The 14481-nt window shown below is 39.2% G+C and overlaps 1 protein-coding gene across 1 annotated transcript in view; it reads left to right on the top strand.

The window, feature by feature from the left end:
- NME8 (NME/NM23 family member 8) overlaps window positions 1–14481 on the top strand; it is a 56305-nt gene that overhangs the window by 40544 nt on the left and 1280 nt on the right. Inside the window, exon 14 of the mRNA XM_075557320.1 lies at window positions 14216–14360. Coding sequence (XP_075413435.1) covers window positions 14216–14360 — 145 coding nt within the window. The remainder of the gene's footprint in view (window positions 1–14215; window positions 14361–14481) is intronic.

Raw genomic sequence — 14481 nt, 5'->3', positions numbered from 1 at the left:
TTTTATATATGTTGTTCCATTCCTCTTGCCTGCAAGTTTGCTAATATAAAATGCAAGTTTATTCTTTTTTTAAAAAAACATTTTATTAGGGGCTCATACAACTATTATCACCATCCATACATATACATACATCAATTGTATAAAGCACATCCTCACATTCCCTGCCCCACTCATTCTCAAAGCATTTGCTCTCCATTTAAGCCCTTTGCATCAGGTCCTCTATTTTTTCCCCTCCCACCCCACTCCCCCCTCCCTCATGTGCCCTTGGTAATTTATACATCGTTATTTTGTCATATCTTGCCCTATCCGGAGTCTCCCTTCCCCCCCTTCTCTGCCGTCCATCTCCCAGGGAGGAGGTCACATGTGGATCCTTGTAATCAGTTCCCCCTTTCCAACCCACTCACCCTACACTCTCCCAGCATCACCCCTCATACCCTTGGTCCTGAAGGTATCATCCACCCTGGATTCCCTGTGCCTCCAGCCCCCATATGTACCAGTGTGCAACCTCTGCCCTATCCAGTCCTGCAAGGTAGAATTTGGATCATGGTAGTTGGGGGGAGGAAGCATCCAGGATCTGGGGGAAAGCTGTGTTCTTCATCGGTACTACCTCGCACCCTGGCTGACCCATCTCCTCTCCTAAACCCCTCTATGAGGGGATCTCCAGTGGCTGACACTTGGGCCTTGGGTCTCCACTCTGCACTTCCCCCTTCATTCAATATGGTATATATATACATACACACATATATACACACACACATATATATACATATAAACATACATATATCTTTTTTTTTTTTTGCATGATGCCTTATACCTGGTCCCTTTGGCACCTCGTGATCGCACTGGCTGGTGTGCTTCTTCCATGTGGGCTTTTTTGCTTCTGAGCTAGATAGCTGCTTGTTCACCTTCAAGCCTTTAAGACCCCAGACACTATCTCTGTTGATAGCCGGCACCATCAGCTTTCTTCACCACATTTGCTTATGCACACATTTGTCTTCAGCGATCCTATCATGGAGGTGTGCAGTCAATGATATGATTTTTTGTTCTTTGATGCCTGATAACTGATCCTTTCGGGACCACTCTCGATCACACAGGCTGGTGTGTTCTTCCATGTGGGCTTTGTTGCTTCTGAGCTAGATGGCCGCTTGTTTATCTTCAAGCCTTATTGGTTCACCTTTATAGGTATAATTTTTCTTTTTTACAAGTTGTTCTAAGGATTCTTTCATTTTCCTTGAGGTTAGAAAGTTTGTCTATGATAGACAGTTGTGTTTTTCTTTGAGCATCATTTGTACTTGGGGTTTGTTCGACTACTTTTGTGGTTATTTTCTCTTTGGGCTTAAAGTAAGCAAAAATTTCTTTGAACATCCCTTGAAATATTTATCAATTGTAAGTTTTACCTTCTGATTGTTTTTGTTGTTAAGTGACATCAAGTCAGTGCCAATTCACTGTTAAGTTATGTAAAACAGAACAAAACACTACAGTGTTGTGCTTTCTTCAGAACTCTTATGTTTAGCCCATTGTTGCAGCCACTGTATAGATGTCTTGTTGAGGATCTTCCTCTGTCTTGGTGGTGCTGCACTTTGATGTCCTTCTACATGGACTAGTCTCTCCTGACAATATATGCAAAATATGTGAGATGAAGTCTCACAATCCTTGCTTCTAAGAAGCATTATGGCTGTATTTCTTCCAAAACAATTTTGCTTGTTCTTTTAGTAGTCCATGGTACTTTCAATATTCTTTGCCAGCACTGTAATTTGAATGCTTCAATTTTTCTTCTGTTTTCTTTATTCAATGTCCAACTTTCACATGTATATGAAGTAATTGAAAATACCATGGCTTGGTTCAGATGTTCCTTAGTCTCTAAGTTACATCCTTGCTCTTCAGCACTTGAAAGAGGTCTTGTCCAGCAGTTTTATCCAGTGCAATGTTCTCTTTGATCTCCTGACTGTTGCTTCCATGAGCATGGATTGTGAATACAAGCAAGCCAATATCCTTAACAACTTCAATCTGTTTTTCTATTGGTCTTCTATTGGTCCAATTGTGAGGATGTTGGTCTTCATATTGAGTTGCAATCCACACTGAAGGCTACAATCCTTTATCCTCATCAGTAAGAACATCAATAAGAACTTCTCGCTTTTAGCAAGCAAGGTTGTGTCATCTGCATATCAAAGACTGATAGGTCCAATCCTAGTGAGGCATTCTTCTTCATATAATCCAACTTCTTTGGTTATTTTCTCAACATAAACTCATATAATTTTGGTGAGAAGATATAACCCTGATGGACACCTTCCCTGATCTTAAACCAGACAGTTGTTCTACTTGCATGACTGGCTCTTGATTGATGTACAGGTTCTGTATGAATAAAATGAAATGTTCTGAAAGCCCCATTCTTCTAAAAGCTACCTATAGTTTGTTATGATCCACGGTGGAATCCTTTGCATAGTCAATAAAACACAGCTAACCATCTTTCTGGTCATCTCTGCTTTCAGCCAAGATCCATTTGATATCAGCAACGTCTTTTTTTAATCCAGTCTGAATTTCTGGCAGCTCTCTGTCAGTATACTGCTGCATTGTTTGGGGGTGTTTTCAGCAAAATGTCCCTTGATTGTGCTATTGATGACATTATTCTATAATCTGTACATTCTTTCAGGTTACCCACATTTCTTATCATAGAAGTGTGAGTGCTTCCAATTTTTTTCAGCTTGTTGAGATACTTTAATTGGTAGTCTATTAGGTTCTGGAGCCTTGCTTTTGGCTAATGCTTTCAATGCAGAAGTTGCTTCCTCTTTGTTTCCAATGTTAGCATTCCAACCAGAAAGAATTATCAATGCATTTGATTTCAAGTTTGATTAATTTTAGATTGAGCACAGTGGTAGAATTACTCAATTTCTGCATCACACGCTTAGAGGTTGGTACATAAATTTGAATAATAGTTATATTGACTGGATTTCCTTGTGTGTGAATGAAGATGATCCTTTTACAGATAGCATTGTACTTCAAGATAAATCTTGAAAGTCCATTTTGAAGATGAATATGATTCCATTCCTCTTGAAAATGTCATTTTAGGCATAGTAAACCATATGGTTTTATAATTCACAATGGCCAGTCCCAGACCATCTCAATTCACTAATGCTTAGAATACTGGTCTTTATGCATTTCATTTTTTGTAACTCCCAGATTTCCTAGATTCACCCTTTTTACATTCCAAGTTCTGATTATCAGTGGGTTTGTTCAGCTGCTTCTTCTTATCTTGGTCGTCACCCACCAGGAAATGGGGGTCTGGAAGGCTTGACCCCCATGGGTTTTACTCCATCCACATCATTCTAGTCAACTCTGCTTTGAGAATGGAGCCCTGGTATTTTAGAGGTTACGCATCGGACTGTGATCTGCGTGGTTGACAGATCAAAACCACCAGCATTTCTGCGGCAGAAAGGCAGAGCTTTCTACTCCCATAAACAGTTACCAGCCTCAGAAACCCACAGGGGTTCACAGTGCAGATTGACTCTATGGCAGTGAATCTCTTCCTCAGTCCTGTTTTGAGGGCCTTCTGACCTGACGGGCTCATCTTCTGGCACTATTTCTGACAATGTTTTGCTTCTTTTCATGAGGTTTTCAGTGTCTAACAAGGTGTCAATGTTATCTATAAGATTTTTAGTGGCTAATTCCACAGAAGTAGATAGCTGCTTCCTTCTTTCCAGTCTATTCTTCAAGTCTGGTAGCTCTGCTAAAATGGCTTACTTTGTGTGAGCCTGCTGGTATTTGAAATGCTGGTGACATAGCTTCCATCAACACACACACCGCCACAGTATGACAAGCTGACAGGCAAATGGAGGTTCCTTTTGCTAGTGTCCCACAAAATTCCTAGATTTTCTTCAGATGTATTTGTTCTTTTTATAGATTGTTCTTGCAGTTTGGCCTTTAGATATTTGGCTTCAAGCTCACTGATTTGGGCTTCCATTGCTTCATTACTACTCCTTTGATCTCTCAGAGCTTCATCTATTTCTAATGTCTAGTGTTTGTATTATAGATTTATATTTAGAGTGGTTGAATTATTCCTGCTTTTTCATTTGTTTTGTCAGATTGCTCTTGTAAGGTTATTCTGAAAATTTCTATAATCTCTTCCATTGTTTTTTGCTTGCTTTCCTGTAACTCTTTCAATATTTTCTCCCCTCCATCCATCGAAAGCAGATTGGCATCACTCTTCTGAACTCCTTCCTTGATGGCTCCAATATATTTTCTGCAACTGGAAATTCTTCATTTTGTGTCGACCCCTCATTTGTGACATCCCTGCTTGCTTTCTCATGTGCACTGAAATTACCTGCTGTTTCCAAGAGGTGGTGTTGTGTTTGTTTTTCTCTGTTGGTCAGTTGGTCTTGGATTGGATAATATTCCCTGAGTAGTACTGTTTGTAGCTGTTGAACATTCAAATACTGCTAGGTCATGCTGATTCTGAGAAGGGATTGATGACAAACAGTAGTTGGCTTCTATTTTTTGTCAAATTCCCAGTCTTGAGGTTAGTTGGCCAAAGCAATTGCGTCCCAAGACTAATTGGTGAAAAAGAGTGAGAAAAGACCACATCCAACAAGCCCAGCCTCCTCTCTCACCATGAATCCATCTCTATCCCAATACATAGATGGGAGCATGTGTCCTCACTCAAGGTTAATGTGAGAGCAGGGCTCAAGATCAAATTAAAATGTCCTTCACTGACAGGAAACCAGTGCATAGGTCTTTTTCAACCTTAGAGCTCAGGGAGTTGATGAGTTTCAGCTTCTCTTTCATTGACTTCATTTGTGTAGGTTTAGTCAAATTCTCCATAGCCATGGGCTCACCCTCTCAATTAAGTAGGCAGAAGGGTGCTTCTGTCTTGGTATCCAACAGGTAAGAAAACCGGCTTTCACCCCAAACCTGAGCACTGGGGGAGGGATTGCCTGGTGGTAATTTATCAGACTCACAAGAATAAGCCCAGTCTCTGGGTATCCTTAAGCAAACTTTTCCACTCCAAATGGGAAATCTGTGTCTGATTCAGGCATCTCTCCTACCTGGGAGATTCAGAACACTGAACCTCTATTTCTTAGTGTGTGTTTTTAAAATTTAATGGAGTCAAATTATCACAGTATTCTTTGACTCTTTTTTGTAACTTTCATCTGGTTCTGCTGTAATACCACCCACCTAACTTTTTATTTGTGTTTTTACCTTTTATCTTGCTTTTTACTCTTTAACTTTGCTATTAGTTTGTTGATATTATTGATCCTTTCAAAGAGCAAAACTTTTGCCTTGATTCTTTCTATTGGATTTTCCTTTTCCATTTCTCTCAATTCTGCTCTAAACTTTACAACTTGTTTCTTCTAGTGACTAGGGTTTCCCCGTGGTTCTAGTCTGAACAGTCTTTTTCTGTCTCAAAGCTTTTGTATGCTTGAATGTTTTGATTTCTTTTTTTACGATCATTTTATTGGGGCTCTTATAACTTTTATAACAATCTATACATCAATTATATCACATATATTTTTACATATGTTGCCATCATCAATTTCTATACATTTACTTTCTATTTGAGCCCTTGACATCAGCTCTTCATTTTCCCCTCCTTCTCCCAGCCTTGTGAACCCTGGATAATTTATAAATTGCTATTATTTCCATATCTTACACTGATCGCTCTCTACCTTCACCCACGTTTCTGTTGTTTGTCCCCTTCAGGAGGTGGGGTTTGGGGGTGGTGTTTATGCTTTCATCACTGCAATCAGTTCCTCCTTTCTCATCCTGCTTTCCCCCTACCCTGTTGGTATCTCTACTCCCATTTCTGCTCTGGGGTTTATCTGACCTGGATTCTATGTGTCATGAGCTATTATCTGTACCAGTGTGTATGTTCCAGTCTAACCAGAACTGAGGTAAGACTGGAGTCATGATAGTGATGGCTGAGAGAGCCTCAAAGAACCAGAGGGATATTGTGTGTTTAATCACTGCTATACTACATCCTGGTTGACTCATACCTTCCTTGTGAACCTTCTGTGAGGGGATTTCCATCGTCTACAGATGGGTTTGGGGTTTCTGCTCCAACCCCCCTTTTCCCCAACAATATGTTTTATTTGTTTGGGGTTTTCTGATATCTGTTACCTGATCCCTTTTGCTTCTTGCTTCTTAGTTTGCTTTGTTGCTTCTCTGCCAGATGGCTGCTTGTTTAGCATCCAGCCTTTAAGACCCAAGATGCTTTTAATAGCCAGGCACCATTAGCTGTCTTCGCCACATTTGCTTATGTACCCATTTTGTCTTTAGTAGTTGTGGCAGGAGGGTGAGACTCACAGCATGCTAGGTTGCGAGAACAAAGTGTTCTAGCTTTGAGAGAAGGCTTGAGCAGAGGCAAAAGTCCATCTACTTCCTCAATGTATTGTTATACAAATATAAAGTGCCTTGGGTAAGATTGATATAGTTAGTCTATTGAGTCTTCCAATCCATGAACACAGGATATTCTCTCTTATGCTCTGGAATAATTTGTGGAGGATTAGAATCAGCTCTTCCCTGAATGGTTGGTAGAATTCTCCTGTAAAGCCATCTGTCTAGGAGCCTTTATTATTGGTAGTTTCTAATAACCATATCTATTTCTTCTTTTGCTATAGGTCTGTTGAGGTTCTTGACCTCTATCTGGGATAATCTAGGGACAGGTTGTTTTTCTGAGTATTTGTCCATGTCTTCCATGTTGTTGAATTCATTAAAATCCTGACTTTCATAGTACTTTGTAATTATCTTTTAAATCTCATTGGGGTCCATTATGGTTTCCCCAGCTTCAACCCTCATATTGGCTATTGATTTTTGATCCTTCCTTTCCTTGGTTAGGTTACCAGTGGTCTATGCATTCTATTGATCCTTTCAAAGAACCAGCTTTTTAAAAAATATCATTTTTTTGAGGGCGCATACAACTCATCATAATCCATACATACATCAATCATGTAAAGCACATTTGTACATTCATTGCCCTCATCATTCTCAAAACATTTGCTCTCCAGTTAAATCCCTGGCATCAGCTCCTCATTTTTCCCTCCCTCCTCACTTACTCTCCCTCATGAACTCTTGATAATTTATAAATTATTATTTTGTCATATCTTGTGCTGTCCATCTCCCTTCACTCACTTTTCTGTTGTCTGTCCCCCAGGGAGGAGGTTATATGTAGATCTTTGTAATCAGCTCCCCCTTTCTAACCCACCCTCCCTAAGAACCAGCTTTTTTTTGGCTGCATTGATTTTTTTGCATTGTTCTATTTTCTTCCCACTCACTTAACTCTCCCCTGATTTTTATTATTTCTTTTCTTTTGCTATTGGAGGGATTGTTCTGTTGACTCTTTTCTAGTTCCTAGAAGTTTTGTGATAGCTATCAATCACAAGTCTCTCTTCCATTTTCACATATGCATTAATCACTATCAAACTTCCTCTGATGACTGTTTTTGCTGCATCCCATAGATTTTGGCACGTTGTATTCTCAGTAATTTCTGGAAACTGCCTAATTTTCTCTTTAATCTGGGCTACTACCAATTCATGTCACAGAAGATTGTTATTCATCCTCCAATTGTTTGCCCTCGTTTTTCTGTTTTTTCCTGGTCATCTACCTTTCTCTGATAGTGGTGTGTAAAGTAACTGATTATTATTGTTGAGTCTGTGATTTCTTTTTTCATCTTTTGAATAGTTTGATGAATTTATCAGATCTCTCGTTAGGTGCTTATTTATTATGCTCACTGGCTTTGGTCCACTGATCCTGTAACCATTACATAGTGCCCATCCTTGTTTCTTGTTATTATTTGCATATGAGGTCAATTTTGTCAGAGATTAAGATTGCAATCCCTGTTTTTATTTTTAGCTTGACGTTTGCCTGGTATATTTTCTGCCAACCTTTTATTCTTAGTCTATTTTTGTCTGCATGCCTAAGATCTGTCTCTATGTTTTCTGAGCCATTCTGTTAAACTTTGTCTTTTAATGGGCGAATTCAGGTCGTTGACATTCAGCGTTATTGCCACTATCTGTGGCTTCATTGCTGTCATCTTGTACCTTTTGTGTTGGCTGTTTTCCTATTTCCCTTCTTAGCATTGTGCTATGTTTATGTGGTATGTGTGTGGGGGGGCGGGGGGCAGGGGTGTTTCATTCTTTCCTTCCTTTCCTTCTGAGGCAATGCTATCTTCGTAGTTGTTTTCAGTGCATTGAGTTCTGGATGGAGTTTTACTATTTGGCAGTCTCCTGCTTGTGCTTGGTGGATGTTGGTCCTCTGACCACAGTGAGTTGGCATGGATTTTCCAAAGGGTTGGGTGTCTTATGGTATATTCTTTGAGCTTTTCCTTGTCCGGGAAGACTCTTATTTCACTGTCTATCTTGATTGTTTTTCTTGATTGGCAGGGTAGAGGGTTTTCGGGTTGGAATTCTTTTCTTTCAGTTTTTGGAAGACATTACTCCATTGTCTCTTCCTCTTCATGGTACTTACTGATAGGTCTGAGCATATTTGTATCTGAACACCATGGTACATGACACCCTTTTTTTCTTCTTGCTACTCTTAAAATTTTCTCTTTTTCCTCAAAGTTGGATAATTTAGCTATTATGTGCCTTAATGAGTTCTTCCTGGGTTTTAGTCTAATTGATGTCCTCCTGGATTCCTGTATGAGTGTGATTCTCATACATTAAGGAGGGGTAGTTTTCTTCCAGGAATTCCCTCACTAGTTTAACTGTTGATTTCTTTATTGTGTCTTATTTTGGTAAACTCATTGTTCAAATATTGTTCTTTTTCATAGCATGCGTTATTGTTCTTAGTTTTTTTCCTTCTCCCTCTCTGATTGTCTTACTTGTTGAAGTCTGCCTGATTGGTACATTCTCCAGCTCTTCTAGTCTGTTAGTGATGTCCCTTATCTTGCTTTTTGCTTCTGTTATATCATCCATTATTTTTTATATTTCCCTTTGGTGAATGGACTCCATCCCCTCTGTCGTGGACTTAATTTCCTCTATCATTGTGTCCTTATTCTGCGTTGCTTTCCTCATATCTTGTATTACTCTGAGAAGAATTCTGAAGATTTATTTTTTTGCCAGATCAATGTCTGTTTCTTCTATAAGCCCTGTTAACTTTAGGAATTTGTTCCCTGTTGCATTTTGTTTTTCTTGTTGAGGATGTTGAACTAGGTTGCTGTCTGCGTGTTGTTTTGGAGGAACTCAATGCCATATTCATGGAAGACTGAGGGGCCTGAACTCTCTCTATGTGAGACAAGTGAAAGTGGTTTTGGGGACTAATATGGTGGTGGCTTTGACTACTAAGTAGGTGAGGTACCACGGCGACTCAGTGGCCAGCAGCAGTGCCGGACCTCAGTAGGTGGCCTGAGCTCAGCAACTATAGGTATGCCACTGGGCTGGTTGGGGTATAGTGTGGTACAGGCTTGGTCTGGACTGTGTGGCCACTATTTACAATCTTTCAAAGACTCTCTGTGGAGACCAAAACTGGTAGAACCAGTTTTTGTCTTAGGCTGTGGCTTTCAACTCTCTTTTTTGTTTGTTTGTTTGTTTGTTTGTTAAGGTTTAAATCCTAGGCTGTGGTCTGGGAATCTGATTCTGCTTATCTTGTTATGTTAATGAACCAGATTTCTGGTGGCTTACATTCAAAGTTACACAAAGGAACACAAACTTATAATTGAAAGCCTTTATTTATTTTTATAATGGGCTTGTGAGGTACCCTGATATCAGAGATGTGCTGCACCATCCCCCAGGAAAGGGAGGCCAGATGAGCCCAGTGGGTTTGGGGCTGACTGGATCTGAATTCTCACTCTCAGCTCTCTTGCCCGGTCCTGCAGGCTGTGATACAGGGATCTGTATTCTGTTATGGGTAAATATCCCAGAGGCTCTTAAATTGCTGCAAATTAGTCTCTAATTATCTATCGTTAGCCATGCTGGTAGGCACAGAGCTTGGGAGAGTGGGGAAAGAGGATATCTGATGTAGTCACTCTGTTCCTGTCTGGGGATGAGAGTTGCAAAGCCAAGAATGCAGGATCAGGGAGGATAACAGAGAATCAGACTCCAGGTGTGAGCTCGGATTTGGGTGCAGGAAGGGGTGGTAAACACTATCCTGCTAGACTGGACAGATGCAGTGAATTTAGAGCATTTCATCAAGTTCTTGAATCATTCCGTGGGCAAAAATCACACGGGGTCTCTGAACCACAGACCCTAGTACACTGAATCTTTTTTTATCACCCCGCTTCCCAATATTGCCTTCCTTGCCCCTTATTTTTCTGACCTAACAACAGGAGTATTGAGTGGGTGTTTCTACCTGAATGGCTTCTTTCTTGACTCCTTCCGCCTTTTTTGTTTTCATTCTTGTTTAGGTCTATTTTTTTAAGTTATAGCTCTGAATTTTTATATCATCCAATGGTTTATAAGAAACTTGTTATTCAGTTCCCTTATCTTAATTTTTCCATTTTCTTGTTCAATTTTTTGGCTTCTACTTTCTACCATTGTGATCAGAGAAAAAGCTTTGTATTATTTTGAATTTTATTGAGATTTGCTTTCTGTCCTAAAATGTAATCTATTCTGGAGAATGATCCATGTGCATTGGGAAAGAATGTAACCTCTCTTTTTCTTCTGTTGGGCAGAGAGCTTTGAATATGTTTATGAGCTTGAATTGCTTGGATGCTATTAAAATTGTCTGGGTCTTTAATAAACTTTGTTTCTAGTTGTTCTGTCCTTCAATATTAGATTTTTGCCATATAATTTGGAGCCCTGTTATTAGATGTAAGTACACTTGTCATGGTTAAGTCCTCTTTATGTACTAACCCTTTGAATCATTGTATAATGTATTTCCTCCCCCATTTGTATGTTTACTTGTTGTACTGTGGTGGTTTATCTATTGTTATAATGCTAAAAGCTATTATGCCAGCATTTGAGATCCCATCAGGGTCAGTGAGCAGGATTCAGTAGAGTTCATAGAATAAGAGAAGACTAAAAAATAATAGGTGGTCTACTTGTGAGGTATTAGTCATTGAAAACCTTATGAATAGCAGCTGATCAAATATCTGATATCGTGCTGGAAGTTGAGACCTAAAGTTGGAAAGTATTCATAATACAACTTGTGAAGCATTGCCTCCTCCAAGTGAAGTAACCCTTAGTAACATCGATGGAGCAGTGCTGTGGGGGCCATGGTTTGTTGATTGTACATAATTTGGGAAGCAAAGAAGCATCTGTAAACATTCATTAATAATTGTGACATGGGTTGCATAAATTATTAATCTAGAAATTAGAAATTGTCAAAAATTAAATGGGACACATAGAGATTTTTATTCAATGCATTAGTGAGCTGAAATGAATTGGTATCAACCATTTTGAATTTAACAAACATGAGCTTATTTTGCCGGGACTGACAAAAATAAGAGGAATAAATATATCATCCAAAAACTATATCAAGATATTCCTTGAAAAAAAAAGAGGACCTGATGCAAAGGGCTTAAGTGGAGAGCAAATGCCTTGAGAATGATTGGGGCAAGGAATGTGCGGATGTGCTTTATACAATTGATGTATATATATATGTATGGATTGTAATAAGAGGTGTATGAGCCCCTAATAAAATGTAAAAAAAGAAAAGAAAAAAAGAGAAAGAAAATGATTAGGGAAAAGAATGTACAGATGTGTTTTATACAATTGATGTATGTATATGTATGGATTGTGATAAGAGTTGTATGAGCCCCTAATAAAATGTTTTTTAAAAAAAAAAGATCTGTAAGAGCCCAAATAAAATGATATATTAAAAAAAGAAGAAAAAAAAAGATATTCCTTGAAATGCAATGCTGCCCATGATAGTATAATATCTTTATGTCTCCGAGGAAGACAAATTAATACAATTTTTTTGCCTGTGACACTTAGAAATTTTAGTGCATGTAAAGCTTTTCCCAGAAAATTGGGGCTGCATTAGAAATGGCTGGAAGGTTCAACCATCATGCACTGGTCACATCATTTAACCTCCAAGTCTCCGAATACTCCACGACCCACGGCCACATCACGGAAAAAACGGAGGCTCCCTCATTTGGTCCATATCTTCTCCAGCAATCACTGCTCCCCTCCTCAAAGGGCCCCCCTAATATGGACTCTCCTCATCCCACTGCCCAGTTCACATACATGCCATTTCCGACACCACAGATAGACACCTCATGTCTGACGGGCCTACCCCTCCCCAATTACTAATCCCCAAGATCACTCCATCCTAGACTGCCAGACCGGACACCCACTTCGCTACCCGTGACTCCACAGCTCCCACGGCGGCGGTGGATGACAGAGAGCATGCCCTCGTGGACCTCCGTTCCTCGTTACCCATCCCGCCCATCGACCATCACTACCACACCTGTTCCCCTCCGACACATGGCTCCGTTATCAGGCCCCAAAACGTCCACTCCGGCTCAGTCCTGGAAAGCCGTCACATAATGGGGAACTTACACACTCCCCCTCAGAGAGCCGACCGCGCTGCTCCTGCGCCTGCGCTGTTCCGGACTCTCAAATAAAAACAATTTTTATCTAATCACTAAATTCAAAGATAAAGAAATTGAAGAATTCTACCATTCTTTGCAGTCTGAATTGATCAATCATCTATAATTACCAATGATTGGAATGTGAAAGTTAAAAATATAAAAGGATCAACAGTTGGAAAAATACCACCTTGATGATAGAAATGAAGCTGAAGATTACATGATAGAATTTCAGAAGATCAATGACATCTTCATTGCAAATGCCTTTTTTCCAACTGCACAAATGGTTTACTACATGTGTGGACTTCACTAGGTAGAATACACAGGAGTCACATTGACTATATATATCTCTGAAGGAAAATTATTTAGAATCCTAGTATCAGCCCAAACAAGGTCAGAGCATAGTGGAACAGACTATCAATTGCTCATATGAAAATTTAAAGAAGAAAAAATTTAAAATAAACCTATGGGAGCCAAAATCCAACCTTGATCATACCCCACCTGAAGAATAGATTTAATCCATGAACACTGATGATCAAAGAAGAGACAAGTTAGGGAGTGACATAAAATATATCATACATGAAGAAAGAAAGGTCATTAAAAATATAAGAAAGAAAGACCAAAGTGGTTGTCAGAAAAGATTCTGAAACTTGCTCTTAAATGTAAAGCAGCTAGAGCAAATGGAAGAAATCATGATGATTAAGTAAATCAACTGTCTCTGATTTAAAAACAAGTCGGAATGTAGGCACGCATCTCTGATCATGGGTCCAATAGAGCAGGTAGGACATATTGTTGGCTATCCAAAGATGTTGGAATTAGTGTTATCATTTGCCAGTGGATAAGGTGGCAGGTGTGACAGGCATGGCTGGGAAGGCTCGCTGGCTTCCAAGTGATAGGACAAAACAGGAAGGCGGGAGTTGAGGTGGAGTAAAGAAAAGGAGAAAATAAAAGGAAATTGGCAGAGCACTGGTACAAATACAAATCACCGAACATGGTTTCCATAGGATCACTGACAGTGGAGGCAAAGGGTAATACATTTTAATGTCAATATTTTCTTAACTGCATGGGATGACTCTTGGTCTGCTTCCTACATTTCTCAAAGTCACTTTAACTCTATGCACTTCTAAGAGTCTGTCTAAATTAGGAAAATTTTCTAAATAACTTTACAATGACTTTCAGGTTTCTAATGACTTATAGTTAATGTTAGTGGTCCTCCTAATGGTAAATATCTCTCTAATTTCTTTTTATGAGTGTTCATACAAATATTTTTGAAAGTTTGATAGTGACTCATACTCAGGCAAGTTGAGGGCATCACAGAAACATGCAAAGCATCAGCCTAGCGATTCCATGTTGGTAAGGTTCTGACACAATTTCTGTGATTGAATTTATTTAACAACATCTGTCTTGCTCAGAAAGAAGAGTCATGGTCAGCTCTGCACTCGAATCAAAATCTGGCAGAAATCCCTTGATATTTGTAGCATGGGGACGACAGCACACCTTCATCCCTTGTAGCAGAGTAGGTGCCCTCACAGTACAAACTGCCGTTGGCGCCCACTAGATATTTCAAGTAGTCTCTGGAAGGTTGGGCTTCAGAGTTTGACCATCTCTATCAACAAATTAACCTTCTGATCATAATTTATGGTTTGAAAACTAAATTTAGCATAGTTTGTTCTTAAGTTAGTTATTCCAATCTACTAGAGTATAAAGCAAAAGTGGTGTCAATCTGCACAATTATAAAGTATCTGTTTTCTCTAGATGAGATCTTGAAGATTATTAAGGATGCTGGGTTTGAGGTGACACGAATAAAGGAAATACCCATAATGCAGGACATAGCAGAATGCATTTACATAAGTATAAGAGCAAAAGACTTCTATAAAAGTGTATTGGAAATGTTATGTGAGTAAGTTTCTGACTTAATTTTTCGCATTTTTAAGGTAATCTATTATACAAATGTTGAAAAGTACATAAAATAAGAAACAAATTTCTCATATACTCTCACTTATGAAGGGATAACCTCTAAA

Source organism: Tenrec ecaudatus, chromosome 9 (genome assembly GCF_050624435.1).
Source record: "Tenrec ecaudatus isolate mTenEca1 chromosome 9, mTenEca1.hap1, whole genome shotgun sequence".
Taxonomy (NCBI): Eukaryota; Metazoa; Chordata; class Mammalia; order Afrosoricida; family Tenrecidae; genus Tenrec; species Tenrec ecaudatus.
This window is presented reverse-complemented; position numbering and strand designations above follow the sequence as displayed.